Source organism: Heterocephalus glaber, unplaced genomic scaffold (genome assembly GCF_053883595.1).
Source record: "Heterocephalus glaber isolate CG9 unplaced genomic scaffold, H.glaber_assembly_v1.0 deba00001610, whole genome shotgun sequence".
Classification (NCBI taxonomy): domain Eukaryota; kingdom Metazoa; phylum Chordata; class Mammalia; order Rodentia; family Bathyergidae; genus Heterocephalus; species Heterocephalus glaber.
Genome location: NW_028258381.1, coordinates 21327637 through 21355560, shown reverse-complemented (window position 1 = coordinate 21355560; position 27924 = coordinate 21327637). Strand labels below are relative to the sequence as shown.

The 27924-nt window shown below is 57.0% G+C and overlaps 2 protein-coding genes across 21 annotated transcripts; one reads left to right on the top strand and one right to left on the bottom strand.

Moving 5' to 3' along the window:
- Lat2 (linker for activation of T cells family member 2) lies at positions 1-24798 on the top strand. Of its 16 annotated transcripts, XR_015445456.1 has the most exons (15): positions 1-1071; positions 6447-6582; positions 7153-7192; positions 8747-8793; positions 9128-9176; positions 9302-9339; positions 9414-9449; positions 9516-9543; positions 9923-9978; positions 10446-10514; positions 10730-10804; positions 16996-18492; positions 18775-18928; positions 19922-20003; positions 22019-24798. XR_015445456.1 is itself a non-coding variant. In XM_087196221.1 (13 exons), the coding sequence occupies exons 1-12, from the start codon at positions 862-864 to the stop codon at positions 11214-11216; spliced, it is 885 nt and encodes a 294-aa protein (XP_087052347.1). In that variant the 5' UTR covers positions 7-861; the 3' UTR covers positions 11217-11230; positions 16996-17183. The 16 variants fall into 16 exon arrangements, 12 of the variants coding, with proteins under 12 accessions (XP_087052344.1, XP_087052347.1, XP_087052346.1 ...); XR_015445454.1 differs by having other exon boundaries at positions 18775-20003; XR_015445455.1 differs by having other exon boundaries at positions 16996-18928.
- Positions 14043-27610, bottom strand: Rfc2 (replication factor C subunit 2). 5 transcript variants are annotated; one of them, XM_087196213.1, is made up of 11 exons: positions 27419-27610; positions 24794-24863; positions 23101-23142; positions 22801-22907; positions 22173-22274; positions 21526-21626; positions 18982-19139; positions 18837-18902; positions 18157-18237; positions 17189-17339; positions 14043-14320 (listed from the first exon to the last, which is right to left on the bottom strand). In XM_087196213.1, the coding sequence occupies exons 1-10, from the start codon at positions 27523-27525 to the stop codon at positions 17232-17234; spliced, it is 942 nt and encodes a 313-aa protein (XP_087052339.1). In that variant the 5' UTR covers positions 27526-27610; the 3' UTR covers positions 14043-14320; positions 17189-17231. The 5 variants fall into 5 exon arrangements, with proteins under 5 accessions (XP_087052339.1, XP_087052337.1, XP_021110022.1 ...); XM_087196211.1 differs by having other exon boundaries at positions 17189-17302; XM_021254363.2 differs by lacking the exon at positions 14043-14320 and adding an exon at positions 16022-16334.
- Positions 27611-27924: the final 314 nt, after the last annotated feature.

Genomic DNA, 27924 nt, shown 5'->3' with positions numbered 1-27924 from the left:
TGCCCAGTCCGCCTCCAGACCGCTGTGTCTCGGGCCCTAGGGGCTAAAGGAGGATGCGGGCTCCACGCTGGTGTTACGCCCAGGGCCAGGACCCGGCTGAGACGCGAAACTCCCAGCGGGTCAGGGACTCTCGGGGCTCCGGCCCTGGTGTCCTACCTGGGAGTTGGGGCACCCTGGACGCCACCCAAGCCTCAATGGCCCGGGCAGGCTGGCTAATGCCCAGCGGGGGCACCAGGCCGCGCCCGCGACTCCCCGAGGTGCACTGCCGTCCGCCTGGACCCAAACCTGGCCTCCTCTGCCGCCTCGGGAGCCTCGCTGTGACACCGAGACAGCGACAGGCGGCCCTGGGCCCGGGGCAGGAGGGTCCGCGCCGCCTGGCTCGTGCCTGGCTGCCTGCTCGCTGCCCGTGGTCTCCTCTGCTGCGCCCTGGCACAGATCCGGTCCTGTCCCGGTCCTGTCCCGCGCCCTCTGCGTCTGTCCCGTCTGCGCGTGGCTCCCCGCGTCCCTGCTTTCTGCTCCCTCTTCTCCCTGTGTGCACTGCACTGTCCCTGGGCTCTGCCACCGTCTGTGTGCGATGTCCCGGCCTACGTCTTTCTCTTTCTGTGTGTCTCTGCCTGTTTCTTCCCCTCCCTGTGTGTGTGTGTGTGTGTGTGTGTGTGTGTGCGCGCGCGCGCGCGCGTGTGTGTGTGTGGTACTGCTAACTGACCCCAGAGCTATCCACTGAGCCCATCTCCAGCCCTTTTTTATTCTTTATTTTGAGACCTGCTCTCGCTGAGTCACTAAGTTGCCCAGCCAGGGCTTGAACTTGGGGCCCTCCTGCCTCAGCCTCCCAGAGCGCTGGGATGACAGGTGTGCGCCACCATGGCCGCCCGTGACGTTTCGGGTCTGCGTTCACCCTGTGTCTGTGGCCTTCTGCTCTCCCCGCCGCGGCGGGCCTGTCCGGCGGCGGATGTGAGGGATGATTCAGTGGTGACAGGAAGCTGCCGCCTCGCCTGCTGCCCTCCAGAGGCCACAGCGCCAGCTGCTGGAGCAGTGCGGGGATGGGGCGTCCTCAGTGAGGAGCCAGCTCAGGTAAGGATCCCCGGGCTCGGCCCGGCCCGCAGGACCCGGGCGACCCTGCCCGGACAGCGCCTGCCCCGGCACTCGGCCTGCCGCACTCAGGCCCGCCTGTCCCGGGCTCCATCCACTCTGCCCTTGCTGTCCCTGCCCGCCCGCTGCCCGGCCCTGAAGCCTCAGGGCGGCCCTGTCCCGGCCAGGCCTGGGGAGGGGCAGCCTCGTGTCTGCATCCACAGCACGGGTTGGTGCTGTCCCTGCCACTGGCCAGGGCCCACAGGAGAGCACGGTCCCACCCTGCTCCCTGCTGACTCTGAGGGGATCTTGTGCCCGACTCCCCCCGGCCCCTGACTGCCCTGTCCCCTCCACCCGGGCACCAGCCGCCTCCTCGGAGGGCCCTCACCAGCCTGCTGAAGCTCAACGTCACTGGGACCCGGCAGGCCCAGGGTCCCACCCTCTGCCCCCCTCCCGGCCTGCGTCTGAGCCCGCCTGCCCTGTCCCCGGCCCTGTCCCCAGCCCTGTCCCCAGCTGTGTCCCCAGCCAGGACGGTCTCCAAGGCTGCAGCAGAGCTCAGCGCCCAGGCTGGGCCCGTGGTTTCCCTGGTGGTTCCTGTGAGCTGTGCTCATAAGAAAACTGCCCACTTCCCCTTGAGCTATTTCGGCCACAGAGCAGGGGCTGTGCCGGCCTCACCCAGCCCCCTTCCCCCTAGGGCCTCCCAGGGCTCAGCCTCAGCACCCCCCAGCCACCTGTGAGAGCGAGAGCAAGCACAGAATCTATTCAGCTGCTGGGTAGACACTCAAGGTCTTGCTAGTCTCTCTTTAAAAATATTTCATGACTACCAAGGCATGGAGGTGCACACCCTTGATCCCAGCACTCAGGAGGCTGAGGCAGGAGGATTCCCAAATTCAAGGCTAACTTTGGGCCATTTCATGAGGCCCTATCTCAAAAAATGGAAATGATGCCAGGTGTGGTGGCATAGGCCTGTAATCACAGCACTCAGGAGGCTGAGGCAGGAGGATTGCTGAGGGTTCAAGGCCAGTTGAGGGTTAGGCTGGGCTACATACTGAGACCCTGGAGAGAGAGAGAGAGAGAGAGAGAGAGAGAGAGAGAGAGAGAGAGAGAGAGACGGAAGCATGGCATCTGGTGTCTGCCTGCCCTGGCTTTGAACCCTGCCCCTGTGCCTCTGCCACTGTGTGACCCTGTGACATGGGACGCACCTCTCTGAGCTTCCCGTTGCTGGGCTCAGAGGCGTCTTCCCTGAGGAACGGGCACCAAAGGCGTGGAGGAGGCTCATCACACCCGCTCTTCAGGCCACAGCCTCACAGGGTCCCAGCTCCTCGGTCCCCGGGGTCAGAGGCACAAGGCCTGGCCTTTCAAGTCGGGGCAGCAGGTGCCTGGCCTGCCTGCTCACCTTGGTGTCTGTCTCAGGCCACGCGGCCAGCACCTACTTCCCATGCCACACATGGGGCCTTAGGGACGTGCCGGTGACAGGAGCCACCCCAGCCCCCACAGCCCAGGCTGGCATGTGGATGACAAACCCAAGTGAGGGCTGAGTGTCCCTGTCCCCCGGACAGGTGGAGGACGTGGGGCAGGACGGACAGCCTCCTGCCCAGGGTCCTGTCCACCCAGGAAGCGGGGCTGGGGGCCCGAGGGCCTCGCTCCCCAGAAGCAGGCTGGAGTGGCTGTGAGCCGGCCTTGCTCCGGGGTCTCCTGGGCCACGTCCAAGCCCTGTGCAGCCCTCCTGTGTCAGCGTCTGCGTCTTTGCGGAGCAGGAAGAGTTGCCGTCCTAACTGAAGATAAAGATGCCAGGTGTTGGGCCGAGGAGGGCAGCGCCCAGCCCAGGCAGCCCGAGGAAGCCACACAGTGGGCCGGGCGCCCCAGCAGCCTGAGGACGCTCCAATCCAGGGGCTGAACCCAGGGCCTTCACACAGAGCTCCATCCCCAGCCCTTTCTTATTTCTTATTTTGAGACAGGGTCTTGCTAAGTCACTAAGTTACCTGGGCTGGGCTCAAAGTTTCAATCTTCCTGCCTCAGCCTCCCAGAGTGCTGGGAGTACAGGGGTTTGTCACCATGCCCAACTGGATCCCATTTTATTTTATTTCTAAACTTTTTATTTCTGTCAGACATATTTGCAGTGTGTACTGATCATAATCATCGTGGGGAGTCGGTACATGCACTTAACACATACTCATCTCGATTCTTTTGACTTCCTATGCCCCCTCATCGCTTGGTCCCTTTCCCTTTTTTTTGGTACTGGGGATCGAACTCAGGAACTTGTGCTTTCGAGGCTGCTTCCCATTTGTAAAAGATCTATCTCCCTGTTTCCAATTATCTATCTTTTATTTTGTTCTTTTTTTTTTTTTTTTAAAGAGGAGGAAAACTATTTTGTCTCATGTTTAGAGCCCACAATCAGTTGGAGCCGAGGATAGCATGTCAGGGAGTAGCAGAGGACAGCGGCTCATGTTGTGGCAATAGGAAGCAGAGAGCTACTTTGCTCTTTAATTTATTTATACTTTGGGTTTCTTGTTTCAGAGAAACCTTGCAGTATTTAAACTTGTGTGTCTGATTTATTTCACTTAGCATTGTGGTCTCAAGGTCCTTCCATTTTCAAGTTTATTCTTGACTCAAGTTTATTCTTCTTTATGGCAGAGTAGTACTCCACTGTATAAAAACCACATTTTCTTTATCCATTCATCTGTTGATGGATATGAAGGCTGCTTCCAAGGTGGAGCTATTATGAATTGCACTGCTATAAACATGGGGGTGCATGGATCAGTGTGACATGATGTCTAAATCTTTCGGGAAGATACCAAGAAGGGGAACTCCTGAGTCAAATGGAATTTCTGTCTTTAGGTTTTTTGGGATTTTTTTTACAGTAGGAAAGTTTAATTAAAGGTAGGAAAAAAAAGACTCTGCAGAGCAAGCTTGGGCCAAGTAAAAGTAGGAAGAGAAGTACACCCTACACCCTAGCCCACTGTGCAAGAGAGAAAACAGCAGCCTTAGCATTATGAGGAATCCCCATGCTGACTTCCACAGTGGCTGCACCAGTCTACACTCCCACCGACAGTGAAGAAGGGTCCTTTCTCCCCGAAGCCCCTCCAGCATGTGTTATTATTTACCTTCTTAAAGATAGCCATTCTCTCTGGAGTGGCGTGGAATCTCAGTGGTGTCTCTTCACTCTGTCACTAATTTCCTTTGCTGTGCAGAAGCGTTTTAATCTGATGCAATCCTGTTTGTGGATTCTTGGTGTTATTTCTTGTGCACTGGGTTCTGTACAGAAAGTCTTTGGCTGTGCTTGTGCCTTCAAGAGTTTTACCATTTTATCTTCCAGCAGATTAAATATTTCTGTTTTATCACTTAGATCCTTTATCCATTTTAATTTTAGTTTAGTGTCTGGTGAGAGATTTGGTTCTAGACTCAGTCTTCTGCATGTGGGAAGCCAGTTTCCCCACCACCACTTGTTAGAGAGGCCCTCTCTCCTCCAGTGTGTTTTTGGCCCCTTGGTCAAAGTTCCGGTGGCCAAAGGTGCCTGGGGTTGTGTCTGCTTCCTCTCCTCTATTCCACTGAGCCACATGTCTGTTTTTGTGCCAGTGCCATGCTTTTTTGATCACTGTAGCTTTGTAATGTAGCTCCAAGTCTGAGATTGTGATGCCCCCTCCCTTGCCCTTGCCCTGAATTGCTTTTGCTATTCTGGATCTCTTCTGGTTCCCTCTGAATTTTAGGGTTGTTTTTTCCAGTTTAGTGAGGAATCCTCTTGGTATTTCGATTGGGACTGCATTAAATCTAAATAGCAGCTTTGGAGGTGTGGGCATTCTGACTAGATTGGCTCTGCCTGTCCAGCAGCAGGGGATGTCTTTCCATTTTCTGCTGTCCCCTTCAGTGTCCTTTCTTCGGAGTTGGACCCCATGTTCTAGGTGAGACACGGAGTCCTCAGAGCTCTGGCATAGGCAGGAGCCAGCCCCGCACCCTCCTCTGGGGGGCCCCAATGCTCGCTGCTTCCCACAGCTCCACAGGGATGTGTCCAGGGACCTGGCCTGGGTGGTGGGACAGGAGCTCGGGCCCGGGAGGAGGCCTGGTGACCAAGGAGTGGGAGTCACATGGGGAGAAGTCACTGTTCCCCCTGACTCACTGGGCTCAGGGGAGCTGAGGGCCTGCAGTGAAACATGTGGGTTCTGTGTGATCCATGACTTGGAGACCCAGAGACCTGCCCGGGCCACACACTAAGGAGGGGCAGCCCAGGCCACACAGGGTCCCCTTCCAGCTGGGAGGGGGAGGAGGCTCCTCCAGAGGGGCAGAACTGGGGTGCAGTGTGGCTCCACAGGGCCATCCCCCACTCTGTCCCCTGCCAGTGCCAAGGACTCTCTCTTTCTCTCTTTTTCCCTCTTCCTCCTCTTCTCTTTCTCCTTCTTCTCTTTTTCCATACTGGGGATTGAACCCAGGCCCTTTGCACTGAGCTGCATCCCCAAGGTCTTGCCAAGTTGCCCAGGCTGGACTGGAATTTGCTCCCCTCCTGCTTCAGCCTCCCAGGACACTGGAATCACAGTCGTGCACAGCCATGCCCAGCTCGGGTGGGGCTGAGTCTCTTTAAGGTTGCTTGTGGAGGTGCTGCGGGGGGCTGTACGTCTATTTATTCCCCATGCTGTGCCGCCGGCCATGAAGTAGTCCCAGGGTGTCCTGAAGTGTCACCCAGGGCTGGCACCCTAGCTCCTGCCCCTACCAGCTGCCACCAGCAGCCCCTTGGCCAGGACACCATTTTCCATCTCAGCTCCTAGGGCCACTTCCTCCAGGAAGCCTTCCCTGACTGCTTCCTCCCCACTTGCACAACAGGCAGAAGCTGGGTTCGAAGGTGTAGAAAAGGGAAAGCCACTCCCAGGTGTCTGGAGGCAGGAGAGGGAGCAGCCAGGATTAGGGTCCCAGGGTGGGGCCATTTGTTTTGTTTTGTGTTTTGTTTTTTGGTTTTGGTACGGGGGATCAAACACAGGACCTTGCCCTTTCGAGGTAGGCGCCAGAACCACTGAGCTAAATCCTCGGCCCTTGTTTTGTTTTGTTTGAGACAGTCTCACCAAGTTGCCCAGGCAGGCCGTGAACTCAGGATCCTCCTGCCTCAGCCTCAGAGTGCTGGGGTCACAGGCAGTTAACGGGCTAGGGCTTGAATCCTGTCTGTCCACAGAGCAGCTGGAGGCCCCAGCCTCAGTTTCTCCATTTGTGCTTGGGGGGAGCCCTCCCTCACAGGCTGGGTGGATGGAGGGAGGTGCAGGGGACTGGGGTGCTGGCTGGTGTCCTAAGGGGAACTGGGCTGTCCCAGGGGTGCCTGGGCCTGGCTGTGGGGCCATGTGGGCCAGTGGGGTCAGAAACCCACGTGCGGGCTGGGCTCACAGGCAACAGTGTTGCAGGCAGGGACAGCGGAGGACATGGGCCCCGAGGTGGAGCTGCTGTGGCCGGGGTCGGCGCTGCTGCTGCTGCTGCTGCTGCTGCTGCTGCTGGGGGCCGTGGCCGTGGCCGGGCTGTGTGTGCACTGCTCCCGCCCAGGTAAGGGGACCCAGGGCCGAGGGAGGACCCCCTGGTCAGGGCGTGGTCCCAGGGACGCTCAGGCCCGACCACCGGGTGCTGGACCCTGAGCTGACCCAGAAGACACTGGGCCCTGTGCCTGGGGGAGGGGGGACTTTGGTTTCACCAGGTGAGGTAGGGTCTCTGAACCAGGCATGGTGATGCCCACCTATAATCCCAGTGCTCTGGGAGGCTGAGTCAGGAGGGCTGCAAATTTGAACCCAGACTGGGCAATTTAGCAACTTAGCGAGACCTTGTCTCAAAATACAAAAGAAAGTGGGCTGGGTATTTGGTTCAGTGCAAAGACCCGGTGTTCGGAGCCTAGCTCTGAAAAAACCAACAACACTGCAGTGTTTGGGGCCAGGGGGTCGCTCCAGGCAAGAGAGGGGGCTGGGGGCTGGGCCGCCTGTGGGAGCCCTCTCCATCTCTCTTCTCCGACCCAAAGCTGAGCGGTCCTGTCCCAGGCCTGCAGGGAGCAGGGGAGGGGAAAGCAGGGACCTCAGCCCCCACGCGGCTCAGGGATGCTGGCTAATCCCTGCCTGCTCTTCACAGGCCCGAAGAGGACAGAGAAAATCTACGAGCAGAGAAACCTGTGAGTAGCCCCGGCGGGGGCCCAGGCAGGAGAGCAGGGCAGGCGCCCTGGGGACAGACGGACTGGCCGCACCCCCGGGAGTGAGGGTGAAAGCCCAGATGCAGGCGGGTGAAGCCCAGGACAAATCCCCGAGCGCACAGGTGGAGGCTGTCACATGCCACAGGACAGTGCACACACGTATGCGCACACACACGCGCACACACACACACGCGCACACGCACACACGCACATCCTTCCTCATTTCCCTTTGCAACTGAAGAACCACAGTGAGATTTGAAAACAGAATCTCTGACACCCTGGGCTGGAGCTGGAGCCTCCTGGGATTCTCCCTCCCATTGTCCCCAGTGTCCCCTCCTCCTGATGGACTGCAGAGCGCACACGGTGAGGCCCAGAAGCCACGCGTCCTCGTGTTGGGGTGGTCAGGGTTCAGGCCCATCAACCTGCAGGAAGTGACCACCGTGTGCTCCTGGCCCCACTCCCAGATCATCCCCAACAGGAAGCCATGCCTGACTCTCTCTCATGGACTTAGGGCATCCCTCCTAAAGCAGGTCACCCTAACCACCAGGTCCCCAGGGACTCACTGTAGTCAAGGGGAGGGGCCCCAAACCTGCCTAAATGAGTGGCTAATTTACTCCCCCAAATATGCAAGGGGGGCTTGCATCCTCAAAGAACTTCAAGGTCCAAGATGACAGCTGGAGTGCCACCCCTTATCTCTGCATTCCAAGCAGGCAAGAAGAGATAAGGACAAAAAGGGTTTACTCAGGTGGCCTTGCCCCATAAGGAGACTTCTTGGAAATAGCAGCAAGCTTCGTTTGCAACTCACTGACGGGAGTTCATTCACATGGCTACACTTAAGTGTGAAGAAGCCTGGGACATAGTCTTTGAAAAGGGCACACGGCTGCTGAAACACTGTAAAAATCAGGTTTCTACCCAGGCGTGGGGCCTGTGATCCTGAAACTTGGGAGGCTGAGCCAGGAGGGTCATGAGCTCCAGAACCTTGGTTCTCAAAAGAAAACAGTAAGAACAAACCAGTCTTCTTCCAAGGAAGAAGAGCCGTCAGAGCAGCGCTGGGAACCTGCTTCTGCTGAGCCTTCAGGCGGCTTTAAGTGGCAGGCCAGGCCCTCTGGGGACAGTGACACATTCCAGGTGTAGGCGGCCAGGCAGGCTTATGGTTGCTTGTGACTGAATCATTTTCCCCAAGTCACCACCAGGTCCCTGAGCAGCCGTTTCCCCTGGGCCCGGGGCTCCCGGGGCCACCTCTCCAGCCCTGCCCCCTCCTGCCCCTCCCAGGGGACCTGAGAGCCACGCAGGATGTGATGGTGTTGGGGACAGCCTGGCTGGCTGGCTGGCAGCTGTGTGAAGGGTGTCGCCCCGTGTGGTGGGGGTGGGGGTGGGGGCCCTGCGTCTGAGGCAGCAGGGCGACACCCTGTCCCCACTACCACCCTCCCCATCCCTTCTCTTTCTGACCCTGGTCCCTCACTGTCCCTCGGCCCTGCCCCTGTGTCCCTGGGCTGTGGGCCCCAAGCTGCCCTCAGCACAGCCTCCTGTTTCCAGGCAAGAGAGGCAGCAGAGCTTCTCAGTGGCTTCTCGGACCTATTCCTGTGAGTCTCTGGGGTCTAGGGACTGGGCTGGGGCTGGGGTTCACGTCAGGAGCCTGGCGTGGTGGCCCATGACTGTCATCTCAGCACTCTGGGAGGCTGAGGCAGGAGGCTCCCAAGTGTGAGTCCAGCCTGGGCAACTTAGTGACTTAGGGAGACTCTGTCTCAAAATAAGAAATTAAACATGTCTAGGGATGGAGCTCAGTGTGATGGCCCTGAGTTCAATCCCCAGAAAAAAACACCCTCAAAAAACAAACAGAAAAGATCCTTTCTGTCTGCAGGGCCAGGCCTGATGCGGGGCTGGCCTGGGCCCACCCACACCTCGTTCCCTTTGCAGCGATCAGGCAGGCATGGCCGGGACCCCTGACGGACACAGCCCCTGCAGGGTAGGAACAGCTCCCATCACACCCTGTTGGGGCCACAGCCTGGGGTCCCCAGAGGCTTAGCCTGGGCCAGGGTCACCCCTCCCTGGGTGCCTTCGGGTCCATCCCAGCACCCCTGTCCCCCACAGGAAGGACAAGCTGCTGCACTTCTCCACCCTGCTTGAGGGTGAGTGACTGGGAGGCGAGGTGGGGACATGGCCGGGCGGTGGGGTGGCGGACCGTGCCTGGCCTTTCTTCCAGACCCTGCGTCCCCCCGGTACCAGAACTTCAGCAAAGGTAAGGGGGCTCTGGGGTGTGGGGCTGCCTTACCAGCTCGCGCCTAACTGTCCCTGCCTCCTCCAGGGAGCAGACGAGAGTCTGACGCCTACATGTGAGTGACCTCCCTGCCCCGGCCCTGCCCTGCCCGCCCTGCCCCAGCTTCCCCATCTGCGGTCTCTGAGCTCCCCTCCTCTACTCTGGTGGCTCTGCTGGGACAGGACGGAGATGCCAACATCCAGGAGAGGCTCCTCCTGCCCTGCCTTGTCGTAGGGACGGCCAGCCCCGAGGGGAGGAAGGGGCCCTGCTGCCTCTTCTCACAAACAGGCAAACATAGCAGGGCCCCTGGAGCCAGGCGAGGGGAGGGAAGGGGACCATGGCAGAGCCCCCCGCTAGCAAGCAGCTGTCAGAGCTGCCCTAGCCCTGAGTCCCCTCTGGCCCCCACTGGACGCTGCCAATCCACCAACTCATCCTGGGTCCATGTCCTTGGCCAGAGACCCCATTGCTGCAGACTATTACAACTGGAGCTGCTCCTGGAAGCCCCTCCAAGGTGAGGCAGAGGGGCCAAGGGCGTGCTTGGTTGCCAGGCAGGGAACCCTGGTCATCCCAAGCTGGGCTACATGCTGAGCCTTTGGCTCTTAGCACCTTTGCTTTCCAAAGAGAGGAACAGATAAGCCAGACATGGATGCACACCTATAATCCCAGCATTTGGGAGGCTGAGGCAGGAGGATCCCAGGTCCAAGCCCAGCCTGGGCAACTCAGCGCCTCATGAGACCCTGTTTTAAACAACAAAAAAAGGCTGGGGATGTAGCTCAGTGTGAAGGGCCTGGACGTCAGTCTCCAGTACCAGGAAGGAAAAGAGGGAGGGGGCCAGGAAAGCAAAGCTTGTCCAGGAGAAAGTTCCAGGCATTGGGCTTGGCGGCCCAGGTCCCCTGCCCAGGGCGAGAGGACAGAGGGCCAGGAGAGGCAGGCCCTGCAGGAGACCCCCAGCAGCCCGCGGTGCCTTCCCTCTGGCAGATGAGGACGACACCAACTCCTACGAGAACGTGCTCGTCTGTCAGCCTCGGAGCAGGAGCGCAGAGTCAGGTGAGTGGCTTTCGGGAGGGCTGGGCCGGAGGCCTTGAGTGCTATCCAGGCCACCTGGGCTCCTGAGCCCAAGGCCCCACGGCCCAAGCCTTCCCTGCCTTGGACTCTGGTGCCTCTGGGCCTCTGAGCAAAGTGTGGTCCAGCCAGTGTCCAGAGCTTGGCCTGGGAAGGGCATGGGCTGCCCTGGAGGCCTGGCCAAATTGTCCCTGTGCCAGCAGGCAGAGAGGAGTCTGGGGACTATCAGAACTCAGCATCCATCCAGCAGTTGCAGGAGTCCCCATGGGCCCCAGGTAGGTGGCTGAGGGGACATGGCTGCTCTGGGGAACAGGTCGGGGACTCCCCTCCCACCACCCGTCAGACTCCACAGCGGCCTCCAGTGCCCTTGAGGCTGCAGGCTTCCTGTGCTTGGCCAGGACTCCCCTCGATGACACCATCTCAGGTCCCGGAACAGGGCCACCTCTGGCAGACCCCAGAGATAGACAGACTGCTGGTCCCCCACGTGTGATATCCCCTGCGGGCTGCTGTGGAGTCAGGGGTCAGAGCTGGGGTGCAGCTGGGAACAGGAGCAACCACTCCCACACACCTGCACCCTGGCCCGCAGCACAAGTCCCCGGAGCGGCACATCTGTCCCCAGTGGGGAGTCCAGACGAGGACAGCGGGGAGTCGGACTACGTGAATGGGGATGTGGCCGGGGAAGCCTAGGGAGATGACTTGAGGTACGGCCCAACAGCCAGCTCGGGTGAGGGCCCTGGGGACCCTGGGAACAGGGGAGATGTCTCATGGGTGGAGCCCATGGGTGCTGGGGACCGAGCTCCTCAGGAGGGGGATGCGCCCCAGCACTGTCATCCTCCGCCTGCTGCACCTCTGTGGAGCTGGGGACCTCAGTGGCAGGCATGCAGGTGACAGACATCCAGGTGACAGGCCTGAGGCCACCCAGGCATCAGGCAGAGAAGTCTGACCTGAGGGACTGTGGGACTCAGACTGGGGCTCAGCTCCAAATCTGTTTGTTCACTGGCAGAATGGAGCTGGGGTCCCTGGCTCTGAGGAGGACACGGAGCCCGGGCTGGGCAGGACATGGGTACAGGACCGCACAGGGACAGAGGTGGCCAACACAGACGAGCCTCCAAACTGGGGTTGGGGGGACTCACAGCTCCACCCCGAGACCGCAGGCCACACCCGGAGTACACGGAGGAGAGGATGGAGGCCACGGTCGGTAGCGCAGCTGTGTCCCGGCCTGGAAAGCAGGGTCACCGCAGGGAGCCCCAAGCTGCTGAGGTCCCCATCCAGGACACTGGGCCGCTGGGCGCCGGGCCACAGGGCGGGGTGTGCCCCGACCCCGGGCCCAGCAGAGCCCCATCCAACACGAGCACGCAGCCCGCGGAGCTGAGGGGCAGCAGCAGAGGGTGATCTCGCTGGGGTCTCACAGTGGGGGGGGGGGGCGCTTGAGAACCAGGCCCGGGACACTGGCGGGGACAGACAGATGTGGAAGGTCATGGCCGCAGCACGGGGAAGTGGAGGTGACTGTCAGCGGCTGGGATCTGCAGGGCCCAGGAGCAGGCGGCCAAGGCTGAGTTTGGGACATAAGTTCCGGTCGCCCAATCATGCAGGCACTCAGGTCCGAACCTTGGTCAGGGCAGGCAGCGTGACCTTGCAGCCCCAGGGGCTGTCCCTGCCCAGGTGGTTGAAGAAGATGGGCTGGGGGCAGTCACCAAGGCCAGGAGGTGGGGGCTGAGGCAGCAGATAGTGTTGCCCCGGAGACAGCGACCAGGACGGCGTGGCCCACCACAGAGGTCAAGAGGACCGTGGGGTGTGGCAGGTCACCCGTGAGAAGAGCAGGTGTGGTGCATGGCGGGGGGCTGCAAGGACTGGGGAGTGCAGGTTGGGAAGTTTCACTTTAAGCCAGGCATGTGGCCCACACCTGTCATCCCGAGGATCACAAGTTTGAGCCCAGCCTGGCTGATTTAGCAAGACCCTGTCTCGAAAAACAGAAAGGGGGCCAGGGATTTAGCTCAGTGGTGCTGCTGCCTCCCAAGCACAAGGTCCCAAGTTCGATCCTGGGTACCAAAAAAAAAGGGGGGGGGGTCCCTGTAGCTCAGCACAAAGGTCCTATTTTCAACCCCTAGTACCAAAAGAAAAAAAAACCCAAGAAGAAAGTTTCGCTTTAGAGGGAAGTGGTGACAGAGCAAGTGCTGGGGATCGTGGATGGTGGGAGGATGGTGGCAGTGGCCATGTTGTGTGCTGACCGAGGCCACCCTCAGAAAGTGTGGGTCTGGGGCCAGGCTGTGGCTGGGGGACCCTGGCCAGCCCGGGCATCCCCAGTGTGGAGCAGCCCAGACCCGGTTCCCGGGTACCCTTGGCCTGGCAGGAGGCAGGGCTCCGCTGGGACCCCACTGGCGGCACAGGTCCTTTCTGTGTGGGGGAGCTCAGCCCAGGACAGGGCAGCAAAGGCCACCAGGTGCTCCGTGGTCACCCAGGCTGTGACCAAGGTCAGACCAAGAGCGAGGTTCCTACAATAGAAGGGACAAGGCTGGGGGGAGCATCCTGCCAGGAGGCAGCTGAATCCTGGGAATGCACAGTGGCTGAGGCTTCCCTTGTGACAAACCCTCTTCATCTGCATTGAAGGAGCCAACGCCAGCCCCGAGGGAACCACCGGCCTTGTGGATGGGTCACAGTACCCAGCAGCCTGCCCAGCATCCTCACCTCGGCCCTTCGAGGTTTCTCCTGAAAGGGGCTCAACAGCTGGGGACCACCTGGCTGGCCATGGGGACAGCCAGGAAAGACTCACATGTGGCATTGCCACAGCTGCACCTCTGCCCCGACCTGGCTTCCTTGGGGCAGCACAGGTGCCTGGTGTCACCTGGCCCCCACTGTGATAGGATGTCCAGGGTTTAGGGCAAGCTGCACCTCCGACCTATCCTCTAAAATGCTGTGCAATACCGGATTTCTTGTCTGTTTCTGCTTTGGATTGCAAACTGTTCACCATGCTGGGTTCAGGGCATCTTTCACATGATCGTGCACTGTGCCATTAACTCACATGGGCACAGCTGTGTTTCATATGCAGTCTCCGGGCACCGGCTGCAGCACACTGCTCAGGGGCCCGGTTCTCCCTGCCCCCTGTGGGGGCCTCTCCTGGCTTTGGCTGAAGAAATGAAGCCAGAGCCACGGTGATGTTCTCTCCATGTGAATGTCACTTGCGGGGACAAAAGTGCATCATGGCTTGGAGCCATGGTGCTTGGCCCAGTGGTTGAGGGCCTGCAGGGGTCAGAAACGATTCCCACCAAGCCTCCTGATAAACCATGTCCCCCAAAAAGCAGGGACTGTTGTGCCTGCCCGCTGTCCCCACTCAGACGCAAGCCTTCCAAGGGACTGTCAAGCCTCCTATTTAACAAAGGACCCTGAGACCTAGAGAAGGCTGTGGACCAGTTTTTGGTTTTTTTTCCCTAGTGCTGGGGATGGAACCCAGAGCCTTTGCACTGAGCTACAGCCCCAGCCCATTATGGTTTCCTGGGTTTTCAGAAAGGGTCTCACTATGTAGCCCAGGCTGGCCTTGAACTTATAGCAATCTTCCTGCCTCAGCCTCCTAAGTGCTGAGATTACAGGCATGCACCACCACACCTGGCCCACTGTATTTTATTTTGACTCAGGGTCTCACTAAGTCACTGAGTGGCCCAAGCTTGGTTTGAACTTTCAATCCTCCTGCCTCAGCCCCGAGAGTGCTGGGGTGACAGGTGTGCACCACACTTGACTGGAGATTTTCTTGGGTCTGAGTCCAACCTTCTTCCTCGGACACCATACTGATTCTTTCCCTGGGAGGAATTTACAAGTCAGGAAATAAAAACACCTAGAACCAAACTGTGGCCACCTGTCCCTTCGTCCCACAGCCTAGCCACTCCTGTGAGCCAGGGCCTGGGGGAGGCGGGCCGGGACTCACCAGCCTCTGCTGCCACGGGCCGTGGGAATGGAGGGCTCGTCTGCAAACAGGGTGACCGTGCTGTGCTTCCAGGCCGGCCCAGGTTTGCAATTGCAAGTCTGGTGGGAAATGACACCTGCGGCTGCAGGGCAGCCCCACCCCGGCCCTGAGAGCCAACCCAGAGGGCCGGTAACCTCAGGCCCTTCCTGTCTCTGCGGTGTCCCCATCCAGCGCTGTGGTCTGAGAGCAACACAGGCTGTGGAGAGGGCCGGCAGAGACGAGCCACCCACCCGGTGACCACAGCTGGGCCGAGGTCGCTGTCTACTGTCCCCTCCACAACAGGGCTCACACAGCCATGGCGGGGTGGCCCTTGTCCAGGAGCCTGCAGGGCACCCAGAGCGCTTTTATTTTTGCAGTACAGGGGACTGAAGTCAGGGTGCTCTGAGCTATATCCCCAGCCCTCACTCCCTATTTATTTTATTTATTTATATTTGCGGGGGGGGGGGGGTACCAGGGATCGAACTCAGGAATCTTGTGCTTGCCAGGCAGGCGAAGTGCCACTGAGCTACATCCTGGGCCCTATTATTTATTTTTCTAAAAGTAGGAAAATCCATTGGGGAATAGGAATGGGGAACAGAAAGACAAGACTTCACAAGTCACTCAGTTCCTGGGCTTGAATCTGCAATCTTCCTGCCTCGGCCTCCCAGTGTGCTGGGCTTACAGGTTTGCACTGCCACACCAGGCTCACAAGTATCTCAACCAAAGCCTCCCATGTGAGGGGCTGGGGTGCAGCTCAGAGGCTGAGCACTTGCCTAGCATGGGACGCACTGGTTCCATCCCTAGCACCTCAAAAAAAGCCCTCAAAAAACCCAAGCCCCACCTCCCCCAATGAAGCCACCAATCACAGAAGCAAAGCCACCACTGTAAGTAAACAAGGCCTGGCATTTGCTTCAGAATGCTTTCGGAGGGGCAGGGTAGTGGGTGGGGGACAGGAAACACACCTGGCCACATGTGGCTGACACTGTCCAGGTGTGTGATGAACTTGTGAAGGGTCACTGTGTGGCACTGCTACTTTACATACCACTGAAACTCAGCATAGTTTAAAAAAAGGGAGCAGGGCAGGCAGCATACCCTGTAATCCCAGCTACTCAGGAGGCTGAGGCAGGAGGATTCCAAGTTGGAAGCCAGCCTGGGCAACTTAGTGAGACCTTGTCTCAAAATAAAAAGGGGCTAGGGGTGTAGCTCAGTGGGAGCATTTGCCTGGCATGCATGAGGCCCCGGGTTTTATCCCTGGTGTCAAACAAACATAAGCCCTGGTGAACTCTAAAGCAACATGCCCATGCAAGTAGGGGAAGGTGACACAGCCGAGGCCCAGGCATCTGCGGCCCTGGCTAGAGCCCCAGCTGCCCCGGCCCCTGCAGGGCTCACCATCCTGGGCTGCTCCGAGGGGCCTTTCTGAACCCCAGGCAGCCATAGCCAGCCCTGAAGATCTGGAGCCAATGGAGAAGCCCAGGCCAGCTGCCCAGTCGCCCCGGGGAGGCAGGCACAGCAGCAGGGAGGACGCAGGTGTCCCTTGAAACCTCGGGATATCAAACACTACAGGACAAACATGGTCCAGCTTTATTGCTACATCCCCAACAGCACCTGGATCCTGTCACCGGGTCCACCAGACATGCAGGGAGCAGGACGTGCCACGAGCCACTGGAATCCAAAACGGAGCATATCTGCCCGTCACAGCTGCCGCGCTCCCACTTGGGGCAAGGACTCCTTTGACCGCTCTGGTGATGGATGTCCCTGCTCTAAGTGGCCACCGGCGCCATCGTCTTCTGACACAGCCTGGCCAGCAGCCCTGCCATCTGCAGGAGGGAGTTCACGCCTTCCGCCACGCGCATGTGCGTGTACCCGATCTCCTGCGGACAGGCAGTGCGGGTGTTGGCACGCGGGAGGGTCCACCTCCGGCCTGCAGCTCAAAAGACACAGCAGACTCCAACTCCACAGGGGGAAGGAGGCTAAGATATGATGCACTGTGCTGAACTAGAGTTAGATTTGTTTCCTAAAAGGATTCTGTTATTTCTTTGAAAGACTTTTTTGGGATTTTTTGGTACCAGGGATCGAACTCGGGTCCTTGCACTTGTGCAGCAGGCGGCAAAACCACTGAGCTAAATCCCCGGCCCTGAAAGATTGTTTAAAAAAAAAAAAAAGAACTTAAAAAGCCAGGCATGGTGGTGCACTCCTGTAATTCCAGCACTCTGGGGGGCTGAGGCAGGAGGTCCAAACCCCAAACCCAGCCTGGGCAACTTAGTGCCCCATGAGACCCTATCTCAAAATAAACAATAAACAAGGGCTGGGAATGTTGCTCAGTGCAAAGACCCTGGGCTTAATCCCCAGTACCATCAAAAATTTTTTTTTTTTTTTTGGTACCGGGGATCGAACTCGGGTCCTTGTGCTTGCGAGGCAGGTGCTGGAACCACTGAGCTAAACCCCCAGCCCCCATCAAAAAAATTTTAAAACAGGAATTTTTCTGGGACAATACCCAAAGGGCTGACCTCCCCTCATATACCTTAATTACAGCTCAATTCACCGGACCTTACAAAATCAAGGGCAGGGACAAGACTCAGCAGCAGAGCACTTGCCCGGTGCCTGGGTTCCCTGCCCTGCACCTCCATCCATCTGTCCATCCATCCGTCCATCAGCAAGAGCCTAAAGGGGCGAAGCCAGGACCTTGCCCATCAGCCCCCAGCACAGGGCTTTCCTAACTGCTCACCTTGATGAACTCCAGCTTCAGGTATTCAGCCATCTGGAAAGTTTTACACACGCGGAACACATTGCCAATGACGTCCTCTGGTGAGTAGCCCAGGTGCCACAGATGGGCGAGGATCTGGCCAGAGGGGACACGGGAGCCTAACGCGGTTCATCTGGACCACCCATGTGGTTGGGGGTCACCTTAGCCTCATGCTTCAGGGGACCCGAGGAGCCTACAGCCTGACACTCTCTGGTCCAGTGGGGTCAACTTGTCTCCCAGGGCAGACTCAGCACTGCGAGTGTTTCCGCCGGCCTTTGGGATGGCCCCTATGGCGTCAGGCTGTGTCTTCACCTGGGCTCTTTCTTCTTTGGAGTCAGGGTCTAGCTATGTAGTTCAACCTGGCCTTGAACTTGTGGCAATTCTCCTGCCTCAGCCTCCTCAGTGCTGGGATCACAGGCATGGGCCACTGGACCTGACTCACCTGGTGGTTTTTTGGGTTTTTTTGGTATCAGAGATTGAACTCGGGACCTTGCGCTTGCAAGGCAGGTGCCAGAACCACTGAGCTAAATCCCCGGCCATCACCTGGTGGTCTTAAAACACTGAATGCACCCGCCAAATGCTCGGAGCAGGGGCGGCAGAGTCCTCATCAATGGGCCTTGCAGGACTGCAGAGCCAAGTGGCCTGGGCAGCAAAGCCCAGGTCCTGGCCTCCGACCTCACTGCCCTGTCCACACTAGGGGTCTGGAGCCTTGGTCTGGGCATCTCAGGGTGAATTCAGGCTCCCCTCAAGGCCACACAGTGAGGGCCCTTGGACCGCGCTCCCTGCCTCAGTCTCCCTGCCTGGAACTCCAGTGCCATGTCAAGTCAGATCCCACCGTGGGACTAAGTTAGGCTGGAACCCTCCACCCCTCCTCCCCAGTTGACTTCCGGTGCAGCAAGTCCAGCCCAGAGCTCCCGACCGGAAGGCGAGGCTGGGAGGGAGCGGCTCACCTTGTAGGCCTCATCGATGTTGGCACTCACGCAGTGCTGGAGCATCTCCTTCACCAGCAGGGGGTGGGGCTCATCACAGACCTGGCCGCAAGGAGAAAGAGGTGCCTGAGGGGTGGAGGCTCCAAGCTCCCAGCCATCCATGGCCTCCTTCCCAGCTCGAGTCTCCACCCAGCTCTCCGGCAGGGCGAGATCTGAGGAAGCCAACCAGAAGTTTCCAGCGCCCTGATAACGAATTCCTCAAAGACACAACAAATGATCATAAAGCAACCAGGAGTCAGAAAGGAATCTTCACTAGGTCACTGAGCAGTCATGTGCCCAGAACCACGGGGAATCCATGTAAGAACCAGGTTGATCTGGAACCCTGGAGGCAGGAGGAGCGCAAGTTTGAGCCCAACCTGAGCAACTTAGCAAGATCTTATATTAAAAAATAAAAAAGGACTAGGAATACAGCTCAGTGTGATGGCCCAGCATTCAATCCCTAGTTCTGGGGGGAAAAATAGTAGTGCCATGCTGAGACAGCCCAAGGCCTCCTCACGGGTGTGATGGGAAACTCGAGCAGGTCAGGCTCCCCGCACCCTCCTGGGGGCAGCACAGCTGAGCACTGTGCCCTTCCTTCAGAAGCCACCCCACTTCTGCCCCAGCCACCGCTGAGGTGGCACAGCCAGGCCACGGCCTCGTACCTTGAACACGTTCTCGCTGTTGATGAAGCCAAAGCCCGAGAAGGTGGACTGCAGGTTGTTCAGCGCCTGTGGAGGGACAGATGCGCTGCACGGTGAGGATGACACCGCGGCTCCGCCCCGCCTCCCAGCAGGCTCAGGCCCACACCTGTCGCATGTCGCCCTGTGCGGTGAAGATGATGGCCTCCAGGCCATCATCCGTGTAGGGCACGGCTTCCTTCTCGATGACGCTCAGGAGCCGCGCCAGGACCTGCGCGTCGGTGAGCTTGGTGTAGCGCAGAACGGCGCAGCGGGACTGGATGGGCTCTGTGGGTGGGCGGGGCAGGGCGAGACTCCACCCACGGCCAAAGCCTTGAGCTCCCCTGCCCCACCCACTGGGCCCACGGTGCTCAGAGTTGGGAGTGGACCAACCCGGCAGCAACATGCGAGCCACACAGCCACTGACAAGCCAGGGCCAGCCCCGCCATGTCCAGTGCCACCGTGCAGGCTGGACAGGGCATCCCCTGGGCAGGTCACAGGTCAGCCAGGTGATGGCAATAACCCAGCTCCGGGACACCCATGACTGCCTTAGAGCTCTATAGATCCCAACCCCACCTCCCCAGTAATGGGGACTGAACCCAGGGCCTACGCACTGAGCTACAACTTGCAGTCCTCCTGCCTCAGCCTCCCAGAGTGCAAGGATTACAGGCGCATGTCACCAAGCCTGGCTCCCACAGGAGCTTCTGACACAGCAAGGGTCTGTCTGCCTCACCAGGCAAACACAAAATTCCTTTCTTTGGGTTTTTTTGTTTGTTTTTTTGAGACAGGGTCTCACTATGTAGCCCAGGCTGGCCTCAAACGCTCAGCAATCCTCCTGCCTCAGCCTCCCAAGTACTGGGATTACAGGCGTGTGCCACTACGCCCACCACCAGTGCAGAATTCGGGAAGCTCTCCTGTCCCTCAGCTTAGACTAACACAGCAGCTCCTCCCTGCTGTCACTCCCAGCGTGGTCACTGACCCTCTGCTCTGTGGTCTCCCTGGAAGTTTGTTTTTTTTTTTTTTTTTTTGGTACCGGGGATCGAACTCCGGACCTTGTGCTTGTGAGGCAGGTGGCGGAACCACTGAGACCAGAGTACAGATCCTACGCACATGCCTGCTACTTCCCTTCAGGAAACAACAGCAATGAGAGTGGTAAGTGTATCTGAAAATTTAACTGCTTAGGAGGGGAGGCTCGGCGCTTCCTCCAGCTGCCGCTGCACGTCACCAGGCAGAGCCACCAGCATGCAGAGCCTGCACTGCACTTTGGGGAGGGCCAGAAGCAGATGGTGCTGCTGCCCTGGAGGATGTGCCAGGCCACCAATGCGGGTGATGAGCCACACACTAACAGGGATAGGCCTGTGTCCAACTCTGCGTGGTCCTTGAGCTGAGCTCTGGGCTGATGCCCCAGGGACAGGACACACATGGGTGTGGACCAGCAGCCAATGAAGGGACACACAGGGACATGAAGGGACACCATGTGGGGACATCGGCCCAGGGCACCCAGGTACTGACGCGCTGAGCGCAGTGCAGATGGGAAGTGGACACATGAGCTGCTCAGCGGGCAGCAAGGTGGGGACCCGGACCCTGCGTGCAGCTGTGTAGGGGGAGAACGGGAAATGGGAGAGGCCACCGGAGTGACAGGAAAGAACAGGGACGATTATGTGAGGTAAACAGAGGCCTGATGTGGAACACACTGAGGCAGGGCCAGGGCATGGTCTATGACACACAAACCGGCGAGAACATAGGGGGAGCCAATGTTGACACCGGGCACGTGACAGCAGTGGCATCAGTGTGCCTGCGAGTGCAGTAGGCAGACAGACCTGGGCCTGCCGTCTCTGCTCTTCCACCTGCTGTGAGACTGGACAAACTCCTCGGCCTCCCTGCCTCCAGCTTCTCACCTCTAAACTGATGCCATGGTGCCTCAAACCTATAATCCAGTACTCAGAGGCTGAGGCAGGAGGATGGCAAATTTGAGGCTACCCTGGAAACTTAGCAAGACAATATCTTAAAATAAAAATTCCAGAGCCGAGGATTTAGTTCAGTGGTTCCGCCACCTGCCTTGCAAGTGCAAGGTCTCGAGTTCGATCTTCAGTACCAAAAAAAAAAAAAAAAAAAAATTCAAAAAGCCTAGGGCTGTAGTTCAGTGGCAGAGTGCTTACCTTGTATGCACAAGGCCCTGGGTTCAACCCCAATATTGCAAAAAAAAAAGTCCAGCTAATAACGCTTCATGTATAATTGCATAAAATTAAAGTTAGCCGAGTGCAATGGCACAAGCCTTCAATCCCAGCACTCTGGAAGGCTGAGGCAGGAGGATACCAAGTTAATTTAGTGTGACCCTGTCTCAAAATAAAACAAAAAGGATTGGAGATGTAGCTCAGGGCAAAGGCCCTGGTATTGAAAAAAAATTAAGTTAATTATATTTCAAAATGTTGGGCCAGGGATTTAGCTCAGTGGTTCCGCTGCCTGCTTCAACAGCGCAAGGACCCGAATTCGATCCTGACACCAAAAAGAAAAAAAAAAATGTCATGTTGTACATGATAAATACACATACATTTTGTCAACTAAAATGTAAAAAGTTGCCTATGCAGACTTGGCGTATGGTGGCAGTCAGACCCCGCCCTCTGCTGCCAAGGTGCCAGGTGGGCACCGGGAGGGCTCGCTCAGCTCTGCTCACCTATGATTTTGTCTGAGGCGTTGCATGCCAGCGCAAAGCGGGTGGTCTTGGAGTAGATCTCCATGGTCCTGCGCAGGGCCTGCTGGGCACCATCCGTCATACTGGGGAGAAAGCGCAGGAGAGGTGCTGAGTGGCCGGGACCCCAGCCCAGGGACAGCTCTCCCACAGTGACACAGGACGAGGTCCACACCAGGGCTGCGGAGACCCACAGCCACCCTCTGGGAGGCTGCTTGGGCAAACCGCCCCCAGGAGGATCCACAAAACACGATTCCAAGGGCCAGGGATTTAGTTCCGTGGTTCCGGCACCTGCCTCGAAAGCGCGTGGTCCCGAGTTCGATCCCAATACAAAAAAAAAAAAGGAAAACCCAAAATCCACAATATAAAAGTACGGAATCAAATATATTATGATTTTGTCTATGTGAAAATAAATAGTAAAGAAAAAGAGAAGTAAAGCAAGATATTAGTGTTTTCTAAATCATTTTCTTTTCTTTAGAGAACGTGAGTTGCTGCCGTAATCTGGCATTGGAATCATCTGTAATTGCTTTGTGGAGATGTGTTAAGCAGCACTGCCACAGGGCACTTATTCCGACTAAACCCAGCGAGAGACAGACACAGCAGTCGGGCACCATGGGAGGGCAGGTACCCACCTGTCAGCCTCGTCCAGGATGATGATCTTGTGCCGGCCCCGGGGCAGTGTCACTTTCTGCTGCGCAAACATTTTGATTTTATTCCGCACAACATCGATGCCTCTGAAACAAGCCGGAACCTGACTGTCACCTTCAGAGGGAAATTGAGTCTAGGGGAGACTGAACCCAGGCCCCCACCCTGCGCGACACCCCCAGGCTTTTTCACTTTGAGGCAGGGTTGCTCAAAGTCCCTAAGTTGCCCAGGTTGGGCTGGAACTTCTGTGCACCTTCAGCCCCTGCACTGTGGGAGGCTGAGGCAGGAGGATCCTAAGTTCAAGATGGAACTTTTTTTATATTACATGTATTGTACCACTTTTTTTTCCCGTCCTGAGGATTCAACTCAGAGTCTTCACACTGAGTTTCAGCCCTAGTCCTGTTATTATTCTTTATTTTGAGTCAGGGTCTCACTAAATTACCCAAGTTGGGCTAGAACGCATGATCTCCCTGCCTCAGCCTCCCAGACTTCTGGCACACACCACTAGGCCTGGCTTTCCACCACAATTCAAAATAATCCTTACATTCTTCCATCAAAAGGAAGGGAAACTGGCAAGCACTCCCCCTGCCGGCTCTGGGCCCTCCCCGGACGCACCTGTCATTGGACGCATTGAGCTCCAGAACCGCATCCTTCAGTGCAGGACCCAGCAGGGCTCTCGCCAGGCAGAGGATGCTGGTGGTCTTGCCGGTGCCCGGGGGGCCCTGGGAACAGGTTCCAGTGAGCACCTGCACCACCAGGAGGACCTGGGTGCAGCTGCCGCCCCCCACAGCCCCATCAGCACAGCAAGTGTGCCCGGCCTCCCCGCTGAGCGGATGGGAAGCACAGGACTGGAGGAAGAAACACCATGCCAGGTGGGGAAAGGAGATGCCGAGGCGCCCAGGGCCCCATACTCACAGCGATGATGATATTGGGCACATTCCCTTCCCTCGAAAAGACCTGAGGGAAAGACATCGTTAAAACTGATCAAGCTGGGGTGGTGGTGCACACCTGTAATCCCACGACTCAGGAGGCTGAGGCAGGAGGATCACCACAAGTTCTAGGCCAGTTTGGGCTACATAGTGAAATTTTGTCTCCAAAGAAAAAGAAAGAAAAGGATCACAAGTTTGAGACCAACCTGAGCAATTAAGCAGGTCCCTGTCTCAAAAAAATAAATAAGGGCCAGGGATTTAGCTCAGTGGTGCCGTCTGCCTTGCAAGTGCAAGGTCTGGAGTTCAACCCCAGTACCAAAAAATGAAATAAATAAATAAACAAACAAACAAGTAAAAACCTGGTTAGAGCGGGGCTTGGTAGTGCATGTCTATAATCCAAGATACTTGGGAGGATGAGGAAGGAGAATCACCAAGTTCAAACCCAGCCTAGGCAGCTTATCAAGACGCTATCTCAAAATAAAGCACAGGCTGGGGCTGTAGCTCAGTGCAAAAGCTCTGGGTTCAATCCCGGTGCCACAAAAAGAAAAATCCAAACCTGGCTAATCTGCAGGGCCCAGTAGCTCACTGTGGCGGCACACAAGCCTGAACAGGAGCCACACGGACCTACGGGTCCTCTTTTGAGGGCTGGCACGTGACTCACCACACGAAACACTGAACTCCACGCTCTCAGTGCAAACCTGAGCCGCCCATAGTTTTCATCCACATGTTACACACACCTGTGCCCCGACTGCCCACGCCAGGAACCACAGGGCTCTGCACCCTCTGGCCCGGCTCCACCCTCACCCCTTCAATCACACAGGCTGAGCTGCAATTCTGCTCGGCCTCCCGAGTCTTCTTTCTCCTAGCCCCACCCCACTTTCCTAGCCTAGCTGGATGGCCAGGAGCTGGTCTCCTGGCCTCCGATGTGGCCCCACTCAGTCTGTGTCTCTAAGGTATCCGCCTGGCTTCTGCTCTTACTGTGAAGCCCAAACTTTGCATTTGGAGGGGGAGGTGCTGGGGATGGAACCCAGCGCATGGGGCCTGCCACACAAGTGCTCCACCATGGGCTACATTCCCTGCCCTTTTTCCTTTTTTATTTCGAGAAGGTTTTGCTAAGCTGCCCAGGCTGGCCTCAAACTTATAATCTGGCCTCAGCATCCCAACTAGTTGGGATAACAGGTTCGTGCCACCACACCCAGCTGGATCCTGCCCATTTCTTATGATACCCAAATCCACGGACCCCACAGCCTGTTATTCAGAGGAACAGACCCCAAGGACCAGCAGCATCAGCTGCACTACGAAAGCCTGTAAGAAATGCAGCTTCTCTGGCCCCATAGCAAAACTACTGGATAGAATCTGTACTAAGATCCCCCAGTAGCCAAGCACACCTGCAATCCCAGCCTCCTGGGAAGCTGAGGCAGGAAGATTGTAAGTTTGAGCCCAACCTGGGCAAATTAGCAACTTGCCAAGACCCTGTCTCAAAATTTAAAAATTTATTTATTTATTTTTTGGTACCAGGGATCGAACTTAGGTCTTTGCGCTTGCGCAGCAGGCAGCAAAACCACTGAGCTAAATCCCCAGCCCAAAACAAAAAAATTTTAAAAACCTGAGAATGTGACTCAGTGCGAAAGCCTTGGGTTCAATCTCCAGTACTACAGCAAGTAAATAAAGTCACTCACCTCCAGCCTGCTCACAGTGTCTTCATTTCCGACAATTTCATTCAGTTTTATTGGCCTGTATTTTTCAACCCTGTTTTTAAGAAAATGCATAAGAATATTGATTTAAGGGAGGGAGTTGGGGGGGGGGATGGGATAAAGTAAAATTTAATTTAAAAAAAATATTGACTTGGTTAACTTCACACTACCCTAAAGGTCAGCCAGGCACAGTGGCACAAGCCTGTAATCCCAGTAACTCAGGAGGCTGAGGTAAGAGGATTATAAGTTCGAGGCCAGCCCAGACAACTCAGTGGGATCCTATCTCAAAATAAACTTTTTAAAAAGGTCTAAGGATCCAGTTCCACACTCCCCATGTTCCATCTTCAGTACTGCAGAAAAATACGTAAAGGCACTAGAGGGCAGGGCTAGGAGCTTTGCCAGATCACACACATCAGTGAATCTATGCCAGAGGTGCAAGTTTGTAATTTATTCCACCTTTTTTTTTTTTGGTAGCAGGGATCAAACTTGAGTCCTTATAGTTTCAGGGCAGGCAGTGGAACCACTGAGCTAAACCCCCGGCCCGCAAGTTTGTAATCTAATGAGGTGCCTGAGAGCCACTGGCAAAGTGAAGTCCATGAGGACTGTCCATCACAGGCTTCACACCCACACAGCAGAGACACCTGTGCTACTGCAGAGGGGCCAGAGCCACCAGGAGCGGGTGACCCTGTGCAGCAGCACGGTCTGCCCCACACAGTGCCCCATCATCGGGACACCCTCATTCCTCACCTGCCACCTGCAGATGTGTGTGCCGAGTACAGAGGGCTGGTAAGATGGGAACCCAGGCCTGCTCTGCATTCCCATCACACGACAGAAGCCTGGTTACACTATAATTCTCCCTTTTAAATTCACAATGGGAGCTGGGTGCAGTGGTGCACGCCTGTGATCCCAGCTCTTGGGAGGCTGAGGCAGGAGGATCACTATGAGCTTGAGACCAGTCTGGACTATATAGTGAGACCCTGTCTCTAAATCAATCAATCAATCAATCATGTTATCACAAAATCACTTTTACACTCAGCAAAGAAGTGGTAGTAGAAGGCCTGGGGATTTAGCTCAGTGCTGCTCTGCCTGCCTCGAAAGCACAAAGTCCTGAGTTCAATCCCTGGTACGGGGGCAGGCAGGGGCATGGTAGTAGATTTGCAATGATCTGACCATCATAAATTCCTTTCCCCTTTACGATAACTTTATTTTTAATGCTGTGCTAGGGATGGAAGCCAGGGCCTCTCACATGGGAGACACATCCCAACCTGCCCTCAGTTAGATTCCTGATTCAACCTCAGCCTGCACCTGCTCAGGTAACTGCTGGCTCTCCTGCACAAGGAGCTTCGTGCAGATACCTGTTTTATTGTTTGTTTTGGTTTTTTTTGGTACCAGGGATCGAACTCGGGTCCTTGCACTTGCGAAGCAGGCGGCAAAACCACTGAGCTAAATCCCTGGCCCAAGATACTTGTTTTTTTAAAGAACAAAAAAAACAGGATGCAGAGACTGCTGTCCTCTAGCACCAGGTAATGAAGCACGTTTGTTCCTCATCCTTTATTCTCTACCCCTCCAGGCACCAGGCAGCAGCAAAGGAGCTGAGAGCTCTTCCCAAAAGCACAAGGCACAGGTGGCAAGCTGCACTCCTGGTCCTCCATGACTTCCCAACTGCCAAGACAGCACAGCACATCCCACTACAGCGCCACCCTGGGTTTTTAAACCAAGGGTTGTGCAAGCCCAGAGGGACAGACTCAGCAGCTGACAACATCAGGAGCAGAAAGCAGACCTGGACTCTGAACAAGGAAGCCTGCTGCCCAGCCAGGGCTTCTTCTCTCAACTCTCAAAGACTCATCAGTCTTCTCCAACTATTGGGGCTCTTTATTTCTCTCCAGAACCCCACCTCCATCAGACAGAAGCACAAATATGCAGCCCGCCCAGCTTAGTTTTTATGCACTCTGCCCCTGAGCTACCCCCCAAGTTCTTGTCTATTTTCTGTTTGAGACAGGGTCTTGCTATGTGCTCCAGTCTGGCCTGAAACTCACAATCCTCCTGCCTCAGCCTCCTGGGTGATGGGAGAACAGGCAAGCGTCACCACACGCAGCTTTACTGTTTTTCACTTCGTCTTTATCAAATGTTAGCTCTGCAGCAGCAGAGAATTAGCTTTGTTTACTGATGGATCTGGCACCATTTTGAATAACGCTGCGCAGTTAAAATAAAAAGCAAACCCTACAGTAATTTTTAATTTCTGGCAGACACATTAAAAAGTAATAAGAAAATGGATGAAATTAATTGTAATATTTTATTGACCCTAATAGAGTCAAAATAGTACTGCAACACGTAATCAATAAAAGAAATGACAAGATTAGCGAAATATATAATGCGGGTAGGGGGTCCCACAGTCCTTAGCGCTGCGCCGCGCGAGACCCCGCTCGAAAATCTCACCCCGGCCACCCCAAGACCCCTGATGGGCTCGGAGACCCACGTCCCTCGCCTCCTGCCCCCCCAACCTCCCGATGCCACCGGAGCCAGGCAGAGTCCCCAGCCCCGGAGCGCGGCCCGCCCCCACCAGCCTCACGGCCAGGCGCGCCCATCCTCAGCAGTGGCCTGGGCTCTCACCACGGCAGCTCGTAGTGGCCGGCGCTGCTCGAGGCCTTGCTGGGGGCAGGCGTAGCGTCCTGCGGCCCCCGGTCCCCGGCGCTCTCGCCACTCTTCGGGGTCTCCATTCTCACGTCTCCTCTTCCCGCCGCCGGAGGCTCCGGCTCGTGACGCCATCACGCAAAGCCCCGCCCCTGGTCCCCGGAGGACGTCGGGAGGGAGCGGGAACCACGCCCCCTGGCCTTCTCCGCGCCTGCGTAGAAAGCTCCGGTCAGGCTGGGCGCGGCGGGCGGAAGCTGTGGTTGCCGTGGGAGACCTGGCATCAGACGGGGGAGGCAGAGGATGGCGTGGCCCGGCTGGTCGCTTCTGGAACTGACGTTTGTGTGGTTTGTCGGAGACCCTCTCTGAGGCTGTGCTGGGGCAGGGTGGGCACATCCTGCCCGGTGCGTGCGGAGATGAGCGGGGCCCAGGTCCCTGACCGCCCGAGTGGCCCCAGCGGCGCTGCCTTCGCGCGGGCTCCTGCACCC

Bases quoted from the DNA above. Each gene is read 5' to 3' on its own strand.
- Lat2 (XM_087196214.1), top strand. From the start codon at position 862: ATGGCCGCCCGTGACGTTTCGGGTCTGCGTTCACCCTGTGTCTGTGGC. The intron at 1,072-6,446 runs GTAAGGATCCCC...ACAGTGTTGCAG, and splicing joins TCAGTGAGGAGCCAGCTCAG to GCAGGGACAGCGGAGGACAT. The intron at 9,177-9,301 runs GTAGGAACAGCT...TGTCCCCCACAG, and splicing joins ACGGACACAGCCCCTGCAGG to GAAGGACAAGCTGCTGCACT.
- Rfc2 (XM_004840035.4), bottom strand. From the start codon at position 27,525: ATGGAGACCCCGAAGAGTGGCGAGAGCGCCGGGGACCGGGGGCCGCAG. The intron at 24,864-27,418 runs GTGAGAGCCCAG...TCTTAAAAACAG, and splicing joins GGCCACTACGAGCTGCCGTG to GGTTGAAAAATACAGGCCAA. The intron at 21,627-22,172 runs GTGGGTACCTGC...CTTTCTCCCCAG, and splicing joins ATCCTGGACGAGGCTGACAG to TATGACGGATGGTGCCCAGC.